Source organism: Anser anser (genome assembly GCF_964211835.1).
Source record: "Anser anser genome assembly, chromosome: 3".
In the NCBI taxonomy this organism is placed as follows: Eukaryota; Metazoa; Chordata; class Aves; order Anseriformes; family Anatidae; genus Anser; species Anser anser.
The window spans coordinates 54,671,743-54,690,379 of NC_139722.1; the positions used below are offsets into that span (position 1 = coordinate 54,671,743).

At 45.7% G+C, this 18,637-nt stretch overlaps 1 protein-coding gene and 1 long non-coding RNA gene across 2 annotated transcripts in view; one reads left to right on the forward strand and one right to left on the reverse strand.

The window, feature by feature from the left end:
* Positions 1-16,791, reverse strand: part of MAN1A1 (mannosidase alpha class 1A member 1) — a 141,525-nt gene extending 124,734 nt beyond the window's left edge. Inside the window, exon 1 of the mRNA XM_083828757.1 lies at positions 15,927-16,791. Within this exon, the coding sequence (XP_083684883.1) occupies positions 15,927-16,532 (606 nt within the window). The 5' untranslated portion in view covers positions 16,533-16,791. The remainder of the gene's footprint in view (positions 1-15,926) is intronic.
* A 148-nt stretch (positions 16,792-16,939) lies between these two features.
* Positions 16,940-18,637, forward strand: part of LOC310897707 — a 35,237-nt gene continuing 33,539 nt past the window's right edge. Inside the window, exon 1 of the long non-coding RNA XR_014582496.1 lies at positions 16,940-18,190. This is a non-coding gene — a long non-coding RNA (uncharacterized lncRNA). The remainder of the gene's footprint in view (positions 18,191-18,637) is intronic.

The following is an 18,637-nucleotide window of genomic DNA, read 5'->3' on the forward strand; positions in this document are numbered from 1 at the left end:
GATACACTTTGTTAAACAACTGACAGAGCTCCATAACCAAAACCTCAATGCTATGTCCACACCAGTGATTTTGCTGCCACAGTAACAGCTAAGCCCAAAACCACTTACACGTAGTTACAACCAGGCTGGGATAAGCCTATTTACAAACTTTTAGGTGACAAGGTTAACTGGAAGTTAAAAATTTACCTGCAGTAGATAAGGAAGGTAATGACCTGCTGCTGTAGATATGTACAGCGAAATCTTACTGTCTCACCTGTCATAAAAACAAACAAGCCTACTCTGCCACTGCCCTACCCTGCTGAGCAAAACGGACTCGTTTCTGTGTATTCTGCCTGTACCCATCCATAGAATATATTCTTTGAAGACTGTCATTGCGTTGAAGAGAAATCTGCTTTTAGTCTCCTTTTACATGACCTAGCACATCAGATTTAACTAAAGGTGCTAGGCAGTGTTTTCAGCTGCTTCTGACTTTGAAACAGTTCACTAATGATTGCCCCAGCTACATCGAAGTGCATTTCTCCAGAAGCATCGCATCGGTCAGAGCCCGCAGCTGAAGTGCTAAAGCCTGGAGCTGTTCTCATCCCACCCAAGAGCAGTGAGATGCAACAGGAAAGGCTTTGGGTGGTGCAGTACAGGAGGAAGGCTGTCCTCTGGTGCTTAGTGCTGCTGCAGCCTGTCTCCCTCATACCAGGCCAATGACTGAAAGCCATAAACACATCAGTTCAATTAAAACATACAGCAGATTAGGCTTTCAATTCCTCTGACTCCATGCCTACCTTATCTATGATGCTACTGCTACTTCCTAAGTAGTACTTAATAACAGGCAATAATTAGAATCCACAGCATGAATCTATCAAGTTAAAACACTGAGCAAGTATATTTTACACCTCCAAAGGAAGTTTCAAAGTCAACATCAAATATACACAGTGACTGCTAAAAGTCAATAATGGCAGATAGTGCAAGGCAGTGCTGAAATTGGACTGTGAACTGATCTCAAGGGGTGTCAAGCGGAATGGACAAAAAACGGCCTGCAAGAGACAACCCATCAGACATACATCTGCACCTGAAGTTTCCTGACAGCACTAACTAAACTCAAGTTCAAGAATTACAGTCATTCAAAACACACACACTGAGAAACTTTAATAATTGCAGTCTGGTGTTTCTTTCATTGATTTTAACTGAAGTTGCTTACTGCTTTCTTCTTCGAGAAGAAAATGGCAGTCCCCAGGGAGTATCATTTGCCTTGTTTGAAACTGACATATACGGCCATAAAGAAAAGAAGCACTCACCCATTGCAATGCCCAAATTTTCATCTCTTTCCATTCTCAGTATGGAAAAAGGGATATCGGAATGCTTTAAGAAAACAAGTGAAAAGCCAGTTATTCTATCAGCAACGGGTATTCTCAAAAGAAAGGCACTGGGAAAATTTAATCTCCTGCCTCAGTTGGAAGGATCTACTGGTGATCCCACACATACGCACCAGTATTCTTCTAGGGAGCAAACTACTGCAATCAATTTGTTCTACAAGGTACCATTTTTACACATCACTCAAAGTGCACCACTGTTTAGTCAGCCTGGATTTTGTTCAAGTTATAAAGCAAATAAAGGAACATATGTAGAGCACATGACCAAAGCTTCATGAAAAAGTACAAGTATTCCACAACTGGCATTCGTTTCCAGATACGTTGCCACATGCAGTCTAAAAGGCTCAGCACCAAATGCACGTCTCTTCAATGATCAACAGTACCACATGCACTCTGGCTACAGCACAGACAAAACTTTCACTTTGCTAAAGAAAACTTTGTTGTTGTTGTTGGTTAATTTGTCTTCTGCTTTTATCTGGCAGAGCTCAAACTAGTTAGATTTTAAATTGTACTGCTGAAGCCCAAAGGAAGAAAAAGGAAAATGGCTCATCTGGGGAAAGTGGCTAACAGAAACGGTCTTAGAAGTTTATGAAGATTTAAAATGTATGTTTTTCCTCATGGTATGTATTTTCAGTATTTGTCAGTAAAAATTCAATCAAGTACATTTAGGGATAGATGCTAAAAGACACAAAAAAAGCTTTACTAGAAAGCACAAATATTTCTAAATTAAGCCAGAGGTATTACTGAGATCATAGCTACTTCAAAAACACCAACGATAGCAGAAAAGCTGAAGAGCATGAATCAAACTGAGTGATGTCCCCAAATGGGAGGGATTAACTATATGGATTAACTGTACAAATTAATTGTTATCAAATTCCCTCTATGAAAAGCTGATTGAGAACTGCTGATAAGGATTTTCATCAAATGATCAAATACTGAATAAAATATAGACATTTTAAAGCTTCCTCCACTTCACTCCAAACACTCTTTTATATGTTGGTTCTTTGGTAAAACAGGGTACATCTGCAACATTCCCAGTCATTAGCTTTCAAACAAAGACTACCAAGTTTTCCTTCACATACTTCTGCTGTTCCGTGCCCCATCACAAAACCCACCACGGTTCTGTCCCCCTCCTATATGACATCTTTGGAGAATTGAGATAATTTATACAAATTTTTGACTATTTTAAGGAAGTTGAAATTTGGATGTTGGTCATTTTTTTGTTGCTTTTGAGGGGGCTTAGGGTAAGTGGTAGAAAAGGCAACTTAAATTTCCAGTTGTTTTGATTACAACACTTCCAATGCCTCCCAGGACATTTCCTATAAACAGTATATTTGAAACTGTACAGCAAGAACATTCAAGAGAAATTATGATTTTTTCCCCAATTATTGCACATTCACAGCTTATTTTACTGCCTACAGAAGCTCCCCACATAGCACAGGACTAATAGCAACACGAAGTTTTAGGTACAAGAGAATCATTGTTGGTGTGGCTGCTGTAAAACCAGCCACAAAGTTATTAGGAAAATTTCTGCCTGTGTGCAGAGGAGGTGTGGCCAGTAAAACAGACACGAGATATGTTTGACTTCAAGGTACCAGATCACATCCCCATTTATTTGCACTGAGCGTTCATGCAAACACGTGGACTTTTCATCTCTTTTTGAGACGTGTCCTTGGCATCAGCTGCTGGGCTTGTTCCTTCCTCAGGAAAAAAAAAAAAAAAAGTATATATGCATTTTTCAAACAGCATGAAGTGGTAAAGGCTCCCCATAGCAAATAAAGAATAAAATAGACAACACAAAAATATTGTCTTCAAGTAAAAGGGAATAAAAAGCTCTACTAAATGCTCACACCACATAATGTGGTAATAGGTAATTAGCACATGAAGAAGATATTATAAAGTCACTCTGAAATGAACACATATGCCATCTTACAGTGCACTCCTGAGCGTTTAAAACAACTTAGTAATATCTGTGCCCCTCTAAGTTCTCATGATCAAGACTATAGCTAACAAAAAGGGTTGTGGTTTTTTTTTTTTGAATGCCCAGAACATACAGATCAGACCACTGTACATCTAAAGTTTCTTTTCACATGCAAGAGACCCAAGTGATACCACTTCATTAGCTTATCCTAGAGGACCTGATTTGCATAGGAAAATCAAATGCTGAACTTTTACTTCAAACCACAGATAAAAAAATACAGAAGTAGAGACACAGCTGCTGGTCAAGCTTTGGATTGCTAGAAAGATTCAAAGTAATTTTCTTGATGAAATGAAACCTTCATACACAGACTTTGTAGAAAAATTCACACCCGAAAAAAAAAAGTCTGATCAAAGTTAAAAACAAGCTTAATTGCTTTCCAAAACTCAGAGGCCCTTTCCTTAAACTTAATTAGTTCCCACCATAAGTACTTGTGTAGGTTTTACAGCTGCTTTTTCACGCTTTTAAGTAGCAGATAAAAAATATGGGCAAACATTGTTCTCCTAACAAAGGATTACAATGTTGGGGCACAAGTAAGGTTATACAGTCCCTGCTATAGCTGGAAAGAGCTTTGCTTCCCGTATCACTAAATCATAACAGTCACGTCAAATTGAAGGGATGCTCACGCACCACTATGATGCTGGCAGCCTACATTTTCAGAAATGACTGGTGAATTTGGACACTGAGCCTAAGGCAGTATAAAGGAAGACTTCATTTTCAACACCAAGCTTCTGGAAAGCCAGACCTCTTCCTAATGTCAAAAGTGACAGGGCATTTAATACTATATAGTTGGACTTCCATGATTTGGTAGTGTAGTGCAATAGTTAACCCTACTGTAAAAAATAAGCACAAGGTCTGCTGTAAACCATACAGCAGTCATGTGAAATAGATTAAAATGTAATTAAAATCAAGTTTGTAAATCAGTGATAAGTATTTGCTAATTTTAAGCGCTTACAAGGAAATCAAAACAGAACTGTGCTTTACATCTAATTCAATGGTATCAACTTCAGTCACAATACAAACTTCAAACTTTGAACTTATGTTATATTAGCTTTCACATCCCTAGTTTCATAGGTGTAATGTACAAACATCAGATGACTTATATTTTAATCACAGGTACCCAGAGAAAAGAAGCTTCAGCACACCACCCAGTTCTTTGATGGTGTTTCTCCCAGGCTGTGTCAGTATGCTAGTAACCCATTCACGCCCACAGAAGTGCCCAGAGCTGCCACTAAGAGTTTTGTTTTCTATCCACAGCTCATATTTCAAAAATTCAATTTGGAATACCCTGTTAACCATATTTGTTTGGACAGTAAATATTTCCTCATTTTTTAAAATTTCAAAATACTGACAAAGCTACCACGCAGCACCTACTACGCTTACCTAATGAAACCGAGAAAGGCAGCACAGATGCAAATTAGTTAGAAAAGGCCACATGTCATTTCCCTCCAGCGCCCCACCTCTCCTAATAATAGCTCACTTCAAAACAATATATGCATGAAAGAGAAGTGTCTAAATCATAAGCCAGTGTAAATGACAGAAAGGAGAGTTTAAGATCATGAAGGAATTGAGGAAGACAAATAAAACAGACCCCAGAGTTCAGGGAAACAGGCTCAAGTTGTTCAGGGACCTGACCTGCAGGATCCCATGGGAGAGATCCCTGTAGGCCGGAGGTGCCCAGGAGACCTCGCTGATCTCCAAGCACAAAAATGGCCCAAGCAGGAGACCACCAGGGATGAACATGGAGTGCCTGGCTGAGCCCAAACCCCCAGAGATGCCCATGGAGGGGGATCACACAGGGGCTGCCCCACAGCAGTACAGAAGAAGGCCAAAGCTCAGCTGGAAAACTGCCATGGGACGGAAGGTGCCGCTACAGGTACGTCAACAGCAAAAGTAGACCAAAAAAAACAGGGACGTGCTGCTAAACAGGCTGGGAAAAATAGTGACGAAGGACATGGAAAGACTCAAGCAATTGATGTCTTTTTGGCTCTGGTCTTTACTGGCAAGACGTACTCCTGGGGCCTAGTGGCAAGAGCTTATCAGGGAGAGACGCTAGGTTAATGAAGATGAAATTAAGGACAGAGCACTTAAGCAAAATGGACATTCTAAGTGGATATGATAAAAATAAAAAGGGTCTTCAGACACAAGAATACATTTGTCCAGAGTAGCTGCAGAATCTCCCTCCTCAGAGATTTTCCAAACTTGGCTACAACAGAACGGAGTAATCTGATTTAATTTTGAAGCCAGCCCTGCAGATTGACTGACCACATGCTTCCAGAGGTGCAGTGGCAAGCCTGAATCTCCCTCTCTCTCTCTCTCTCTCTGAATGAGAAAATTATATGGTAAGCAGAAGGCTGGGAAAAAGAACAAACAAAACCTAAAGTACACATAAATGCAGATCAGCCATGCCTCCAGAACGCTTTCAGATGACCAGACTGCATAAGACAACAGTTTCCAGTAAGTCTGAAAACCTTCTCACTGTGTATCTACTATCTGCAGGGCTTAGATTTACCCATTGACTTGTCCAAATCTGGTTACCGAAATTCAGGAAATCCTTTGCTCCATTCCAATGCTCTGGATTTGGCTTGCAGCATGTGTAGAATTATTTTTTCAATGTAGCTACTGGTAAAAATTCTGTCTTTTGCTTTATTAAAGGTGTTTATTCAAATCAGAGCTTGCCCCTAACAAACTACATCCTCGGTTACAAATGAGAATTTATCATTTACCAACTGCCCACAGTATTTGGCTGTACTGTAAAACATACATATGGAGATAGATCCGAATATATCTTTGTCTCTCTCTCTCTAAATGTGAATACAGTGAATTTTTAGAGTAACTGCATGAAGAGGCTTAAGGGCTTTTCTTCAGAAAGGTCATTTTTTGAAATGCCCTTTTTGATCTGTGATGTCACTTTAGCCCTTGACGAGATCGCACACACTTCTATGAAGAGTCAGTTCAGGTTCAGTGCCATGCATACCCTAGAGCTTTACAGAATAAGACATAAAAATATCAGTCAGCTTGCAGTTTATCGTTACATAGCACATATTTTTTTTCCTGTGGCAGTTCCTCAGACAATCTCACCGGAACAAAAAAGCAACACACAGCTTTCAAGTATCATGACTTTTTAAATGCATAGCAGGTACAACTCTCCTACTCTCTAAATGGAGATGAGGCTTGCTGTTGCATGATTGGGTGGGAAATGAGGGGGGTGAATCCACCACTGAAAGTTATTAACATCTTTTTCTCTTCTTTAAGCTTCAGTTTAAAGAATTTACTATTACTGTCTAGGTCCAACACAAAATTTGAAGTGCAATTCTTAGAATCACAGATGGGTGGAGAACTATAACCACAGTAACAAGCAGCACATTTCCCTGCAGACAGCGGTACGGGCAAAGCTTTATCATTAGTATCACCATTCAGTGCAACAACAGATGTCAGTGCTCAAAGGCAGTGAGAAAACTGACAGTGGAGTTAAAGACTGGGTCTGCATCTGTGTGTGTCTATCAGGGAATAGTAAAATCACTACCTCCTTGAGTGCTACACTTTGAAAGCAAAATGTTTTGTTGTTTTTTTTAAGCTTGGGATTCTTTTACATGAGCTACTTTCTGTTTCCTTGGAAGAAAGCAGTCCCTGAACAAAAGAAATTTCAAAAGGCGAAAAGATGTTTATTATGCAGTGAACCAAGTGAAAGAAAATATGCAGATACTTTTTTTTTTTTTTTAAAAAATAGCCTCGCAGTGGTTGGAATACTAATTAAAGAAGCAATCCACACTGATCGAATGTAATTTTATTGCAATGGTTTAAAAGCACTGACTGGCTTTGAATAAATAATGGAAAAAGAGGTTTTATGTTGCCAAGCAATAAGAACACCTCTACACAAGTCAGATGATGCAAAATCCTGGAAGAAAGTATCAGACGTTCTTTCCTTCCTACTTTATTCTTATAGATGATACACAGCACTGCCTCTAACCTAAGTGGCAGCAATATATACCTTCACACGAGAACTGCAAAGCTGCATGCTTTTTCATTGAAATTGTAGCTCCTGATTCTGCCCAGCATCAGAGAAAAGAGTTCTTCTGAAAGAATTTTTGAAGAGCACACGGGAAGTCTTGTAACAGCCAGATGCTCTACAGCTACTAGCTCTTTCCTCGCACAGCATCATTTTGGTCCTTTGCTCAATATTGCCTACCGTCTCTTCCCCTCTTTGTGTTTTTTCTTACCTTACTATGTATCTGCATTAAAAAGGGTCCAAGTTTCTTAGAAGTCAGACTTCCATCCACTTGCTTTATTTCTAAGCCAAGGTACGTATAGGTTCCAAGAGAGAGCGGGAGGACAAATGAAAGTAGATTTTACACTTGCAGTTACCTTTGTGTAAGAAACTACACACCTCAGTGTTCCCACAAGGGCTGGCAATGTTTAACAGTTGTTAAGAACGTAACAGCAGGTTATATGCTCATCCAATCTGTTTGAAAAGCTTTTAAAATTAGAGGCATCGGAATGAGCAATACCTGTATCTTCATAAACACCAACTATAAAATCCGATCAGCTTACTGCGTGAAGTTATAGCCAATTGTCACGGTATTTCATGCAAGCATTTCTAGGTTACTACAGAGTTCAAACTGACGATTTCAAGATGCAAGAGAGGCAAACCTGGAGTTTTACTACCCTACCTGCCTTCCTTCAAAACAGCACTGGACCCCTCCCACCCCTGCAGAGCAAGCTCCTCTCTCGCAGCGGTGGAGGCTCCTGGACTCTGTCGGCGAGGCTGCCAAGCCTTCTGTTGCAAGAGGGATTAACCACAGTTCTGAAAAAGGTTTCACTTAATCTGTTTTGGGCAAGCATGCGCTTTATTACTTGCCAATTATGTTTTCATGACAGGCTTGATTATAAAAAGTGATGGAAAATAGGAAGATGCTTCTTAAGAGTCTGCACACATTCTTTTATCACATGCTTAAAAAAAAGAAATTTATTGGATAAAGGAGGTTTTCACACAAAAGAAAGAACAGTACATTGACTGTCTGGTACGCTGCCCATATTGCTTAATTCCTAGGCCCATCTAAACAATTATTTTCTTCATTTTATAAGCTTAGTTTTAGAAATAACTTAAAAATAGACTACTAAATTCTTCAAACCTCAGTGTCTAAAGCATACTTTATATAGAGATGCCTCTGAAAAGAGGATTTTGTTACCAGAAAAGCACACAACCAGAATGTTTTAGCATCGCTGTACCATTTCAGACTGCAGTTTATTGCCAGAGAAGTGCTGTACTGTTAGATAGCAGCAAACACTGAATCAAACACTGAATACTTTCCTGAAGTAGTAGACGCTTATTCTGCCAAATAAGTTAGGAATACAAATAGGAAGACAAATTTATTATTTAATGGGTAAATAAAGGAACTACTTGTTAAAGCATTCTATTTGAGAATAAAACCACATGAATTCACACCTACTCTGGCTCCCTAAACTAGGAAAAAAATAAAACAGAAAAAGTGACCACACTAAAGAATTCTTACAGCAGTACATTTCAGACAGCTTTAACAAAAAGGTGTCTGTCCAACAGTCATACAAGCGCCTACATAATGCAGTTAATTGCAAGAAGTGCTGTCTTCTGTCTGTCCATGATTTTCTTTTCATAGATCTGTGCTTTAATTAACATCCAAGGAAGCTATCAAAGCCCGACTGTCTACTACCCTTAGAATTTTTTTTCTGCTTGAATGAGATAGACATTTTTAAGCCTTAATAGTCGATTTTAATAAACAGGTGGAGTTTTTCTGCTTCATTTTGCCCACAGCATAGAATTACAGCCTTAAGCAATTGTACTCACCAACATTATGATTTACTTCATTTCTCTATGCTAAATGGCTGCCATAGGTTTTCTATACTAATAGAAAATACGAAATTATCACCAGGAGAATATAACTTCTGCCAAAATGCAGGAGACATTCCATTTTAAGCTTTACCTCACCCCTTTTCATCACCTTATTTAGCTTTCATAAAAAGAGTCCTGTGCATCTGGAATTCAGGTTCTGCCTTTGCATAAAACATGCACATGGTTTTCAGTTAAAAATTAATCATGTGGTTGATTTTTTTTGAAAGCCAGATGTTTTCCACTGCATGTTTAAAGCCTTTTCATTCTCCCAGAATTCTAAGAATCCAGGATCCATTCTAAGGATACACAGGACAACCAGTGAGCTTTGTTAAATTTACCTGCTGAGAACATAAACCGAGGCTGAACATAGGAAAGCAAAATATTCCTCTTGGTTAGCTCACATAAAGCATGTATGGGTAAAACATGAACTGCCCATGGAAACACACCCTACCCTGGTCAAATGTGCACACTGTCATGCACCAGAACACCCCTCTGTCTCATAACTGATAAAAAAGCAGCCAAAAACAACTCACGTGAAATGACATCCCCTAAAAAGACCTTACGGGCTCCCAGCAGAAAGGATGTTAATTTGGCAAAGGCATACCTTATTTCACATCTTGTGAACAAAAAAATGCCACTCTCCTCTACAGCCTCCACCTTGCTCCCCACCTCTTCCCACTTTCAAACTCATTGCCTTAGGAGGGGTCCACAGCTTCCCTCCACCACGCTCAGACTGCTGCTAAGCCTCTTCAGCTCCCTATACCCTCCAGCAGCAAACCCAACAAAAGCATGGGTAGATTTCTGCCTGGCTGGCAGGTCAAACTGGCTCTGCACAGGGTGTGAAGAAATTGCTGAAGAGTCACTGAATCATGCCCGCAGTGATTCAGATGAAGCTTCTCTTTGTCTACAGCGAGTCCTGAGGAGGGACCCAAAGATGATGATCAAGGGGCTGGAGCACCTGGCTTATGAAGAGGGGCTGAGGGAGCTGGGGTTGTTCAGCCTGGAGAAGTCTCTGGGGAGACCTTATAGCAGCCTTCTAGTACCTAAAGGGGGCCTACAGAAAAGCTGGGGAAAGACTCTTTGTCGGGGAGTGTAGTGATAGGACAAGGAATAATGCCTTTAAACTAAGAGAGAGGAGATTTAGATTAGATATAAGGAAAAAAGTCTTTACTGTGATGGTGGTGAAGCACTGGCCCTGGCTGCCCAGAGAAGCTGTGGATGCCCCATCCCTGGAGGTGTTCAAGGCCAGGCTGGATGGGGCTTTGGGCAACCTGGTCTGGTGGGAGGTGTCCCTGCCCACGGCAGGGGGGTTGGAACTGAATGGTCTTTAAGGTCCCTTCCAACCCAAGCCATTCTGTGATCTTGTAGTGTCATTACATCTCCAAATAAGCTGCTTAGCTTACCATTCAGTGATATGTTTTATGCCCTAAAATAATCCCTGCCCCTTCACAAGAGCATAGATCTCCCAGCAAACCCAGGGAGAATACCCTTAACTTCGGGAGTAAGGCACCTACACACCATATTGGACTCCCTGTATTTAGGCAGTTAACTCACCTCCTTAGTGTCTTTTATAAAACCATTACAAAAAAACAAAAAGCAATATTTGTTAGGAAGGAAGGCACTGTAAAACTTGGAAGAAGAACTAGCAGATATAAAAATACTGAAATATTAAAGGTAAATAAATAAAGCTCTGAAAAAAAAAAAAAACAACCACAAGATTCATTTTAAACTCCTCTGAGAAACTGAATGACAGCTGCAAGATGTCAGCATTAAGGTCAAAATTTAAGAAAGCTTCTTTAGAAATACATTGCATCATCAGCATATTGCCAGAAATCACCACCGTGCTTACTCATTACATGCTAAGGCCCCTTGCTTGTACCGCATCTTGTTCTTAAGGAACTGTACCATCAGGAAATGTGGCTTTTTGTGTTCGAAACCCAAACCGTTCCATACTTGAACAGCACCAGTTTACTTCTTCCCCACCCACACCTTAGGAAGGCCCCCACAACCTTCTTTTCCTAGTACTAGCACTGGGAATTTCAGCCTGCAGGAGCTGGAGAGTTCAGGAATTACTGCTCTTGTATTTCTTTTCCTTTTTTCTGTTCTGAGAAAAGAGGTTGAGAGGCAACACCCTACTGAAGTGCAGCACTTCCGCCTGCTACAGGAGGTTGAACCTCTGCTCTGCAAATGTCACGTTACAGATTCACATTTAACGGAGAAGCCAGTCTCTTAAGACAACTGAAAGGAGAAGTTTTGTACCTCCTTCATCCACCTAGCACCGTTTCCTTACCACAGCCCAAGCTACCACTGAGTGGACCCTTCCCTGAAAGCCTTCAACTCAGCAACTTGGCATAAAACATATCCAACTTTTTTGCTCTGTCACTCTCCTGCCAGCTTAGTGAGCTGAAGCTGTTTTCAGAGGGCTCCAGAGGAGTCAATGCAAAGGAGAGAGGGGGAGAAGGCAGGCAAGAACAAGCAGCGAGAAGAGATTTCCCCTCTTCTTTTCACAGCCAGAAGTATTAATGAACTCAGCTTGCCTCACAGAAGTCAATAAAAAGCAAAAATCTCTCAAGACATTCACCAGCCCCCCAGAGCAGCAGCAGAACAGCAGCCAGCGAGAAAGCTGCAAGGGTGCAGGAGGGAGCGCGGGGCTGAGCACCCCTCATCAGCACCAAGATACCCCCTGGCATTTCACCACCAGTCCTCCTTGTTACCGGAGAGTTACAATTATACCCAAGCGCTGCTATGTCAAGTGCATATTAGATCTCTGATTAGCATTTTATTTCCATGCTCACAAGTATCCTTTCCTCCAGATATTTCTGAACTTCCTTGCAACGCTGCTGAGACTTCTTGCCTAATATGATGAGGCTACCACAAAATTAATGTTTAGGACTTTGGAAGCTCCAGAATTCACACTGGCAACACAACTTTAAAGGAGTTCTTTCTATAAAGACAGCGTGAAGTAATCTCCAGCTGCCGAGTCTGTTTTACTGCCTTGTGACACCACCTAGCACAAAGGACTGATGCTCAGGAACGACCATAGGCCCAGTGAATAAAATTCTCCTTTTCAGCACTTCTACTCGATGACTGCAACAGCTGAGAGCTGTGCAAGCATTGGGAAGCATTGTGCAAGCATACTGTGAGGAACAGACAGCACGGCCATGGATTACGGACATCAGGCTCCAGTTTTCCAAGAAGGCTTTTACCCTGAAGACATGTCTGAACAGCACCATACAATAATGTGTGCAGGCTCCAAGCTAGCTATCTTGTGCAGGAACAGCACAGCTGCATTAGTATGGTGCTCTACCAACAGCACTAGCTTGCTGCTCAGCAGGATTAATTAGCCTGGGCAGAGCACTGCACTAATATGATTATATCGCTTCTAGTACCTGAGCAAGCTCATTCATTGCTTTCTATTCCTTTTCTCTGAAATAAAAGAGTCCAGTTTGTTATTATCCTAACACCTAAATAATTCAATTGTCTTTTTTCTTTTGAAAAGCGAGGAATAAGACTTAAAAAAGATTCAACATCAGATTTCCCCAATTGAAACAGTGCATCTCCTGCCGTCATCGCCTGTCCCCACTATTTGTCCTCTGCTAAACACTGCTTTTGTTCACATCAAGCTGCCACCTTTCCCTAACTGCTGTTGTACCTGCAAGTCTTCCCTGATGTTATTCTCCCTGTTATTTCTGATGCCCAGGCACAACCAACCGGACAATAGCAGAGATTGCAAAAATTTCTGCTTGTTTGAGTGGAAGTCATCACCGCCTTCCGCTCCCCTTTCCTTACAGACGGGGAACAGGTATCACAGGAAGGACTTGCTCAAAGGAGGGGCCACCTCTCAAATCAGAAGTGGAGAAGCAAGAACAAACCACAACCTCCTCGTTTGCAGTCCAGGGCTCCTATCGTGACACCAAAAGAGAAACCAGAGTGAGGCGTAATGTGTACCCAGACCCTGCTCTGAGTCATGGAGACACCAGAGAGAGTATCAGTGAATCTGCGTGAAGAACCCAAGTGCCAACAAAACGCAACTTCGCTGATAGGCTCAAAAGCAGCCGGGCCTCCGTGCTCAAGCCTTCCCGAGACACGCAGTCTGACTAAGATGCGCAGCGCAGGCAACGTCAGGTCAGCCAGTAAAAAACGCAGCAGTCACAAGCGACTGACAGCGGTTTTACAACAGGAAGTATTGGGCAAACTCCGCTGCAGGCAGTACCGCCAGACCCTCTTTCAGTGTTTGCCTGCAATTCATCATCAGAAGGGGAACACGAGGGGCATCACAGCACGCAGCAGGGTCTCGGGCCTGTGGCCCAGGCCCCGTGCCATAGGGGCAGGCCTGCAGACAGGCAGGCCTCGCAGGTGCGACCCCGTGGGGTGGCTGCCACACACAGGCAAGGAGAACAGCAGGGCTGTTCTCTCAGAGCAGAAGGCAGCAACCAAATGAGATCTCTACTTCTGGTTTTTTTTGTTGTTTTTTTTTTTTTTTTCTTTAACGAGACCTTTACTCACTCAATAGGCTTGTAGAAACTTCTGTGTTTTTCTAGCTCTATGTCATACCATGTTTCACTTTTTGTGTTTTTTAGATGTGCCATAGAAAAAAATGGTCAAAGTTTCTATTACAAAACTTTGTTAAGAAATGCTACACACTCATGGCTCTTTCAGCTCTCTCCGCCCTCACCTTTACACTGCCCTGTTGACAATGCAGAGCTCTTTGAGGACAGGAACGAAGGGAAGCACAGCCTCACTTGTTCATTTCCTATAAAGCAGCCTGCTTCCTTCTGCCAGAAGCATCCTCATAACTAGTTTCAAGTTTTGAGTCCTAACCCTACGACATACGTCATGCCATGGCAGGCGTAAATTCCAGGCTCGAAAGGGTGTGAAGGCAGAAAGATTTGTCCGGTTTACACCTCCAGCATGCAACAACCAGGCACAAGGAGAGGAGCTTTAACGGGTAGGTTCCACCCTTTCTGTGCACCTACAGCGTAGCAGTAGGTAGCGCACCCTTCTGAAAGTTACAATTTAAAACAATTGCTAAGAAGCCTGCAGATCAGAATTCCAGCTTAACAGTAAAGCATGTACACAAAAAGGTGAACAAGGGCTTTCAAAGGCAGGGAAAAGAGCAACCTTTAGTGCAACATATGAAACAAGTTAACAGAAAATAGGAAACACTGTTTTAAGGACAGAAAAAAAAAAAGTATTCCTCAAAGAAAGAAAAATCAGACAGGTCAAGGTACTGCAGAAATGCAAGAGCAATTGAGTAAACAACATAATAAGTTCAGGATCTCTAGGATCTCAGGATCACACACTGGGTCGGGAGGAAAGAAAACTCCCAGAAACAGCACATAATGTTGAGGAATGATACTGAGATAAAAAGGAAAAATAAAGATCTGGAAACTAAATGCAGTCTCTCTGTCATCATTTCCTATGCTTACAATTGCCAAACATCTGGTCTGGGGGGTTACTGTGCTGTCGGTGGTTCCCGGGTAGAAGCGGGGGGAGAAAGAAGAGCAATGGGATGGAAAGGGAGGAAGAAAAGTAAGAGGTCCTGGGGCACATATGTATGCGTGCACACTTACATCTAACATGCACAAGCGTGCAAATGTATGCACACATACACACTTGCGTACATATCGAATAAAAAAAACCACTGGGCTAGTTGGCACGGTGATAGACCAGCAAAATCAGAAGTATACTCAAGTTTTATCTTCCTCCTCCTGCTTATTTACTTGTTGCACTCCTCTGTACTACAGACTGTCATACATCAGGTCTAGAGCCTCATTATGCTACTCACAAATACTCGTCCATGGCAATTCAAGATAACCAGAAACACAGTTTGTTGGTATTTCTAATTGCTCTGTATGCCTCAGGGAGGCTGCGAGACTGCAAGCAGTGAGAACACAGTCTCTGCACACTTCAAGACGTGGTCTGTACTGTGCACTCGTGAGAGCTTCCCTCCTCTAAACACCTTTGCGTCGGCATCTACTGCTTATGACTGGTGCACAGTTTGCTAAAATAGTTAAACTGATGCTAGGACTTCAGAGCACGGCACACAATTTGAGATTTGTGAGAGCTTATTATTTGGCGCTCCGCGTGATGCCAATGCCGATTTTTCAGCCCGCTCTGTGCAAACATGCAATAAAAATAAATCAGCCTAAACAGGGCTAACGATGTTTCACAGAAACACTCCGTGGTTGGAGTCTCGTTCCCATCCTCGCGGAAGGGGAAAACACTCGCTACTTATTAATTTATAAACTAATCCCCGCAGGCAGCACGAATTGTCAACTCGATAAATACGGGCTGCCGGCAGCGACAGGAAGTTGAACGGCACGAAGAATTATTAAAGAAAGAAAGAAAGGAGCCTCGTTGTGCCGGGGGGACCCCAGCGAGCCCTGCTCACGGCAGGCACGGCCGGGAGAGCCCCCCCTGCCCCGGGAGGCACGGGCAAAGCCCGGCGAGCTCCGGCGAGCCGCGCGAAGGCGTCGCGGGGCCGGGAGCTGCCAGCTCCTGCCTGGGGGCCCCGGCGGCTGCGAGAAGGAGGAGGAGAAGAGGAGGAGGAGGAGGAGGATGAGGATGCGGAGCCGGCACGGAGCGCCGGCCGGGGCATCCCGCAGCGGGGCGAGGCGGGGGCGCTCCCCGGGCTCCCCCCCGCCGCCGGCGACCTGTTGCCGGGCTCGGGGCTGCCCCGGGCCGGTCCCCGGGAGCGGCGGCCGCCACCCACCTCTTTGATCTTGGCCCTCCGCTGGCGCACGGCGGGGTCGGCGGGCTCCTGCCCCGCGGCGCCCACGGGCGGGCGGAAAGGGCGCTGGGGCAGCCCGGAGGCGGCCGGCTCCTTCCTGCCGCGGGCGTCCTGCGCGACTTTCTCCTTGTCCCGGCGGATGTCCCCGCGGATCTCCTCGGGCAGCTTCTGCAGCGTCTCCTTGGCCTCCCGCAGAGCCCGCTCGTGGTCGGCGCGGATCCGCGCCAGGCTGCCCCTGCCCGCCGCCGCCGGCCCCGCCGCCGGGCCCCCCCCGGGCTGCGGCGGGGCTCGGGGCTGCCCGCCGGGCGGCGGCGGCGGCGGCTGCAGGGCGGCCGAGTGGAAGAAGACGCCGCTGAGCAGCTTGGAGGAGTCGGGCAGGAAGAAGATGGCCCCGAAGCAGAGGGTGATGAAGGCGCTGAACACCAGCAGCAGCACGAACTTCTCCGTCAGCCGGAACGCGCCGGGGCCCGCCGCCTTCCGGACCCCGCCGCCCGCTCCGCCGCCGCCGCCGCCGCCTCCCGCGGGGCCGCCCAGCGCCCCCGGCCCCGCCGCGCTACCGAACAGCGGCAGCAGGCTGGCGGCGGGCATGGCCCCCGCGCCGCCTCAGCGCGCCCCGCTCCGCTCCGCTCCGCTCTGCCCTGCCCTGCCCAGCCCCGCTCCGCCGGCGGAAAGTTTCCCCGGGCGGCCGCGGCGCCAACTCCCCGCCCCTCTCCCTCTCTCTCTCCCCCTGTCTCTCCCTCCCCGGGCCCGCCGGCTGAGCGCTCGGCGTCTGCGGGGCGGGCGCCGTCCGTCAGCCCCGGCCCATGCTGCCGGGACGGCGCCGCCGCGGGTGCCGCTCCCCGCTCCGCCCGCGCCCGACTGCCGGGCGGCGGGGGGGCGGGGCCAGGCGGGGCGGGGCCGCCGGCCGGCCAATGGCGGCGGGGGCGGGGCGAGGGGGGGCGGGGCGGGGCGGCAGGGGGCGGGGCTCCGCAGCCACCGCCCCGAGGCTGCCGGTGGGGCGCGGGGACGCGCGGGGAAGGCGCGGGGGGGGGGAGCGGGGGCGCGCGCGCGGCCCCGTGCCCTGCCAGGGAACGCGCGCGGGGTGCCCGGCGGGGGGGCAGCGTTTGGCAGAGCGGAGTTTTTTGGGCCGTGCCCGGGCAGGGCGGCCCCGAAGGTGCTGCGGTGCTGCCTCCGGACAGGCAGGGCGCGGGGTCGGAGGTGCGCTGCTCCCTCGGCGAGGAAAAAAGGAAAATGGGACCCGACGGCGGGGGGGAGGCCGAGCTTTAGCCAAGGGCAGGGAGAAGGCACTGCGTGAACTGCGAAGGCACGGCGCTGGAAACGGGCCGGGCGCGGGCCTCGCTCCGCTCCCAGCTGCATTCAGGGGAGTTTCACCGCTGGCTTAACGGGAATAAAGGCAGGCTGCGTCCCAAAACCCCGTTCCTCAGAAGTTAGAGTCTGAGATAGATTAATTGGAAACAGGCTTAGAAGAGCCAGCTACACGCAAACGTTGGACCGAGTCCTGCAGAACTCCCTCCAGCCTAGGAGCAAACGCTTCTGTGAAACTTCAGCATTACATCCGAAACCGAAGGATCAGCGGCCCACGATTTGCATCCACCAAAATCACCCCCTTTAATTTTCGCTCTGATTTTCCTCTAAATCCTATTTTTTTCTCCCCGGGTTGCGTTTCCCCACAGCTAGATGTGAAACTCCTGCTTAAACCGAACGATGAGCGCTGCGATCTTGACGTGCCTTTCCCAGAAATGTGTAACGCTGCCTGGAGAGCTGTGCCAAGATCAAACTGCTTCGGATTGAAGAATTCAGCCTGCTTGGAGAAGGAGATAAGAATCTGCGCCTTTTTTTTGTTGTTGTCTTGTTTCAAAGGAACATTTAAGGTGGCAAACACGGAGTTTACTGAAAGGCAGTTGGCTAATGAAAAAGCTTCCTAAATGGTGAAATACCACTCAGCTCCAGCAACCATATTCTGTTTCAATTGCTGCGTACGTGGGCGTACAATATTTTTCACAGATTGCCCGCAAAACTCATCACTACTTATATGATAATATTTGGGGGCTGAATTTGTTGCTGGCTGGAATAAGTGCCTCTCTTCAGCCCTCTGAAGTAATTCCTTAGGTTGCCATGTTGACGCAGCACTCCGTGAGCTGATACAAGAGTTAAAAATCCCATCACCCAGGCTCTGCTCCTGTGTCTCAGCTGCCTAAAGGGAAGCCCTCTGAACTCACCGGCCTGCTGCGTTTTTGGTGCCTGAGGTAAGTGCCAGGGGTTAAATGTAAATGCATGCCGGGTGGTTCATCACCACCCTCATCATTCTCTTTGGGACATCCTGCTGTTTTCCTGAGCACGTGGGAAGCAACAAGTATTTTCAATGCGAAGGCAGAACCTGTTAACTTCTCCAGCCTCTGCGATGAGATGATCTTTCCAAGGACAACAATAACCTCCTCCTCAGAACAGAAGCCAAAATTTTGTATGCAGAGCTTTCCTGTTGTGAACACCTGATGTTACAAACACTCAATAGCAGAGTCATGTGGGAGCCATTCAGTGGGACCGGTCATGCATGGAAAGCTCCTGGCACACAGAGCTGTTCACAAGATGAGGGCAATGGAGACTGCAAGAAAAAAAAATAATGCCTCAACCCAACATTGCTGTACAAGTCCCTTGTTTTAGGTCAATAATTTACTTTAGGCCCAAGACAGAGT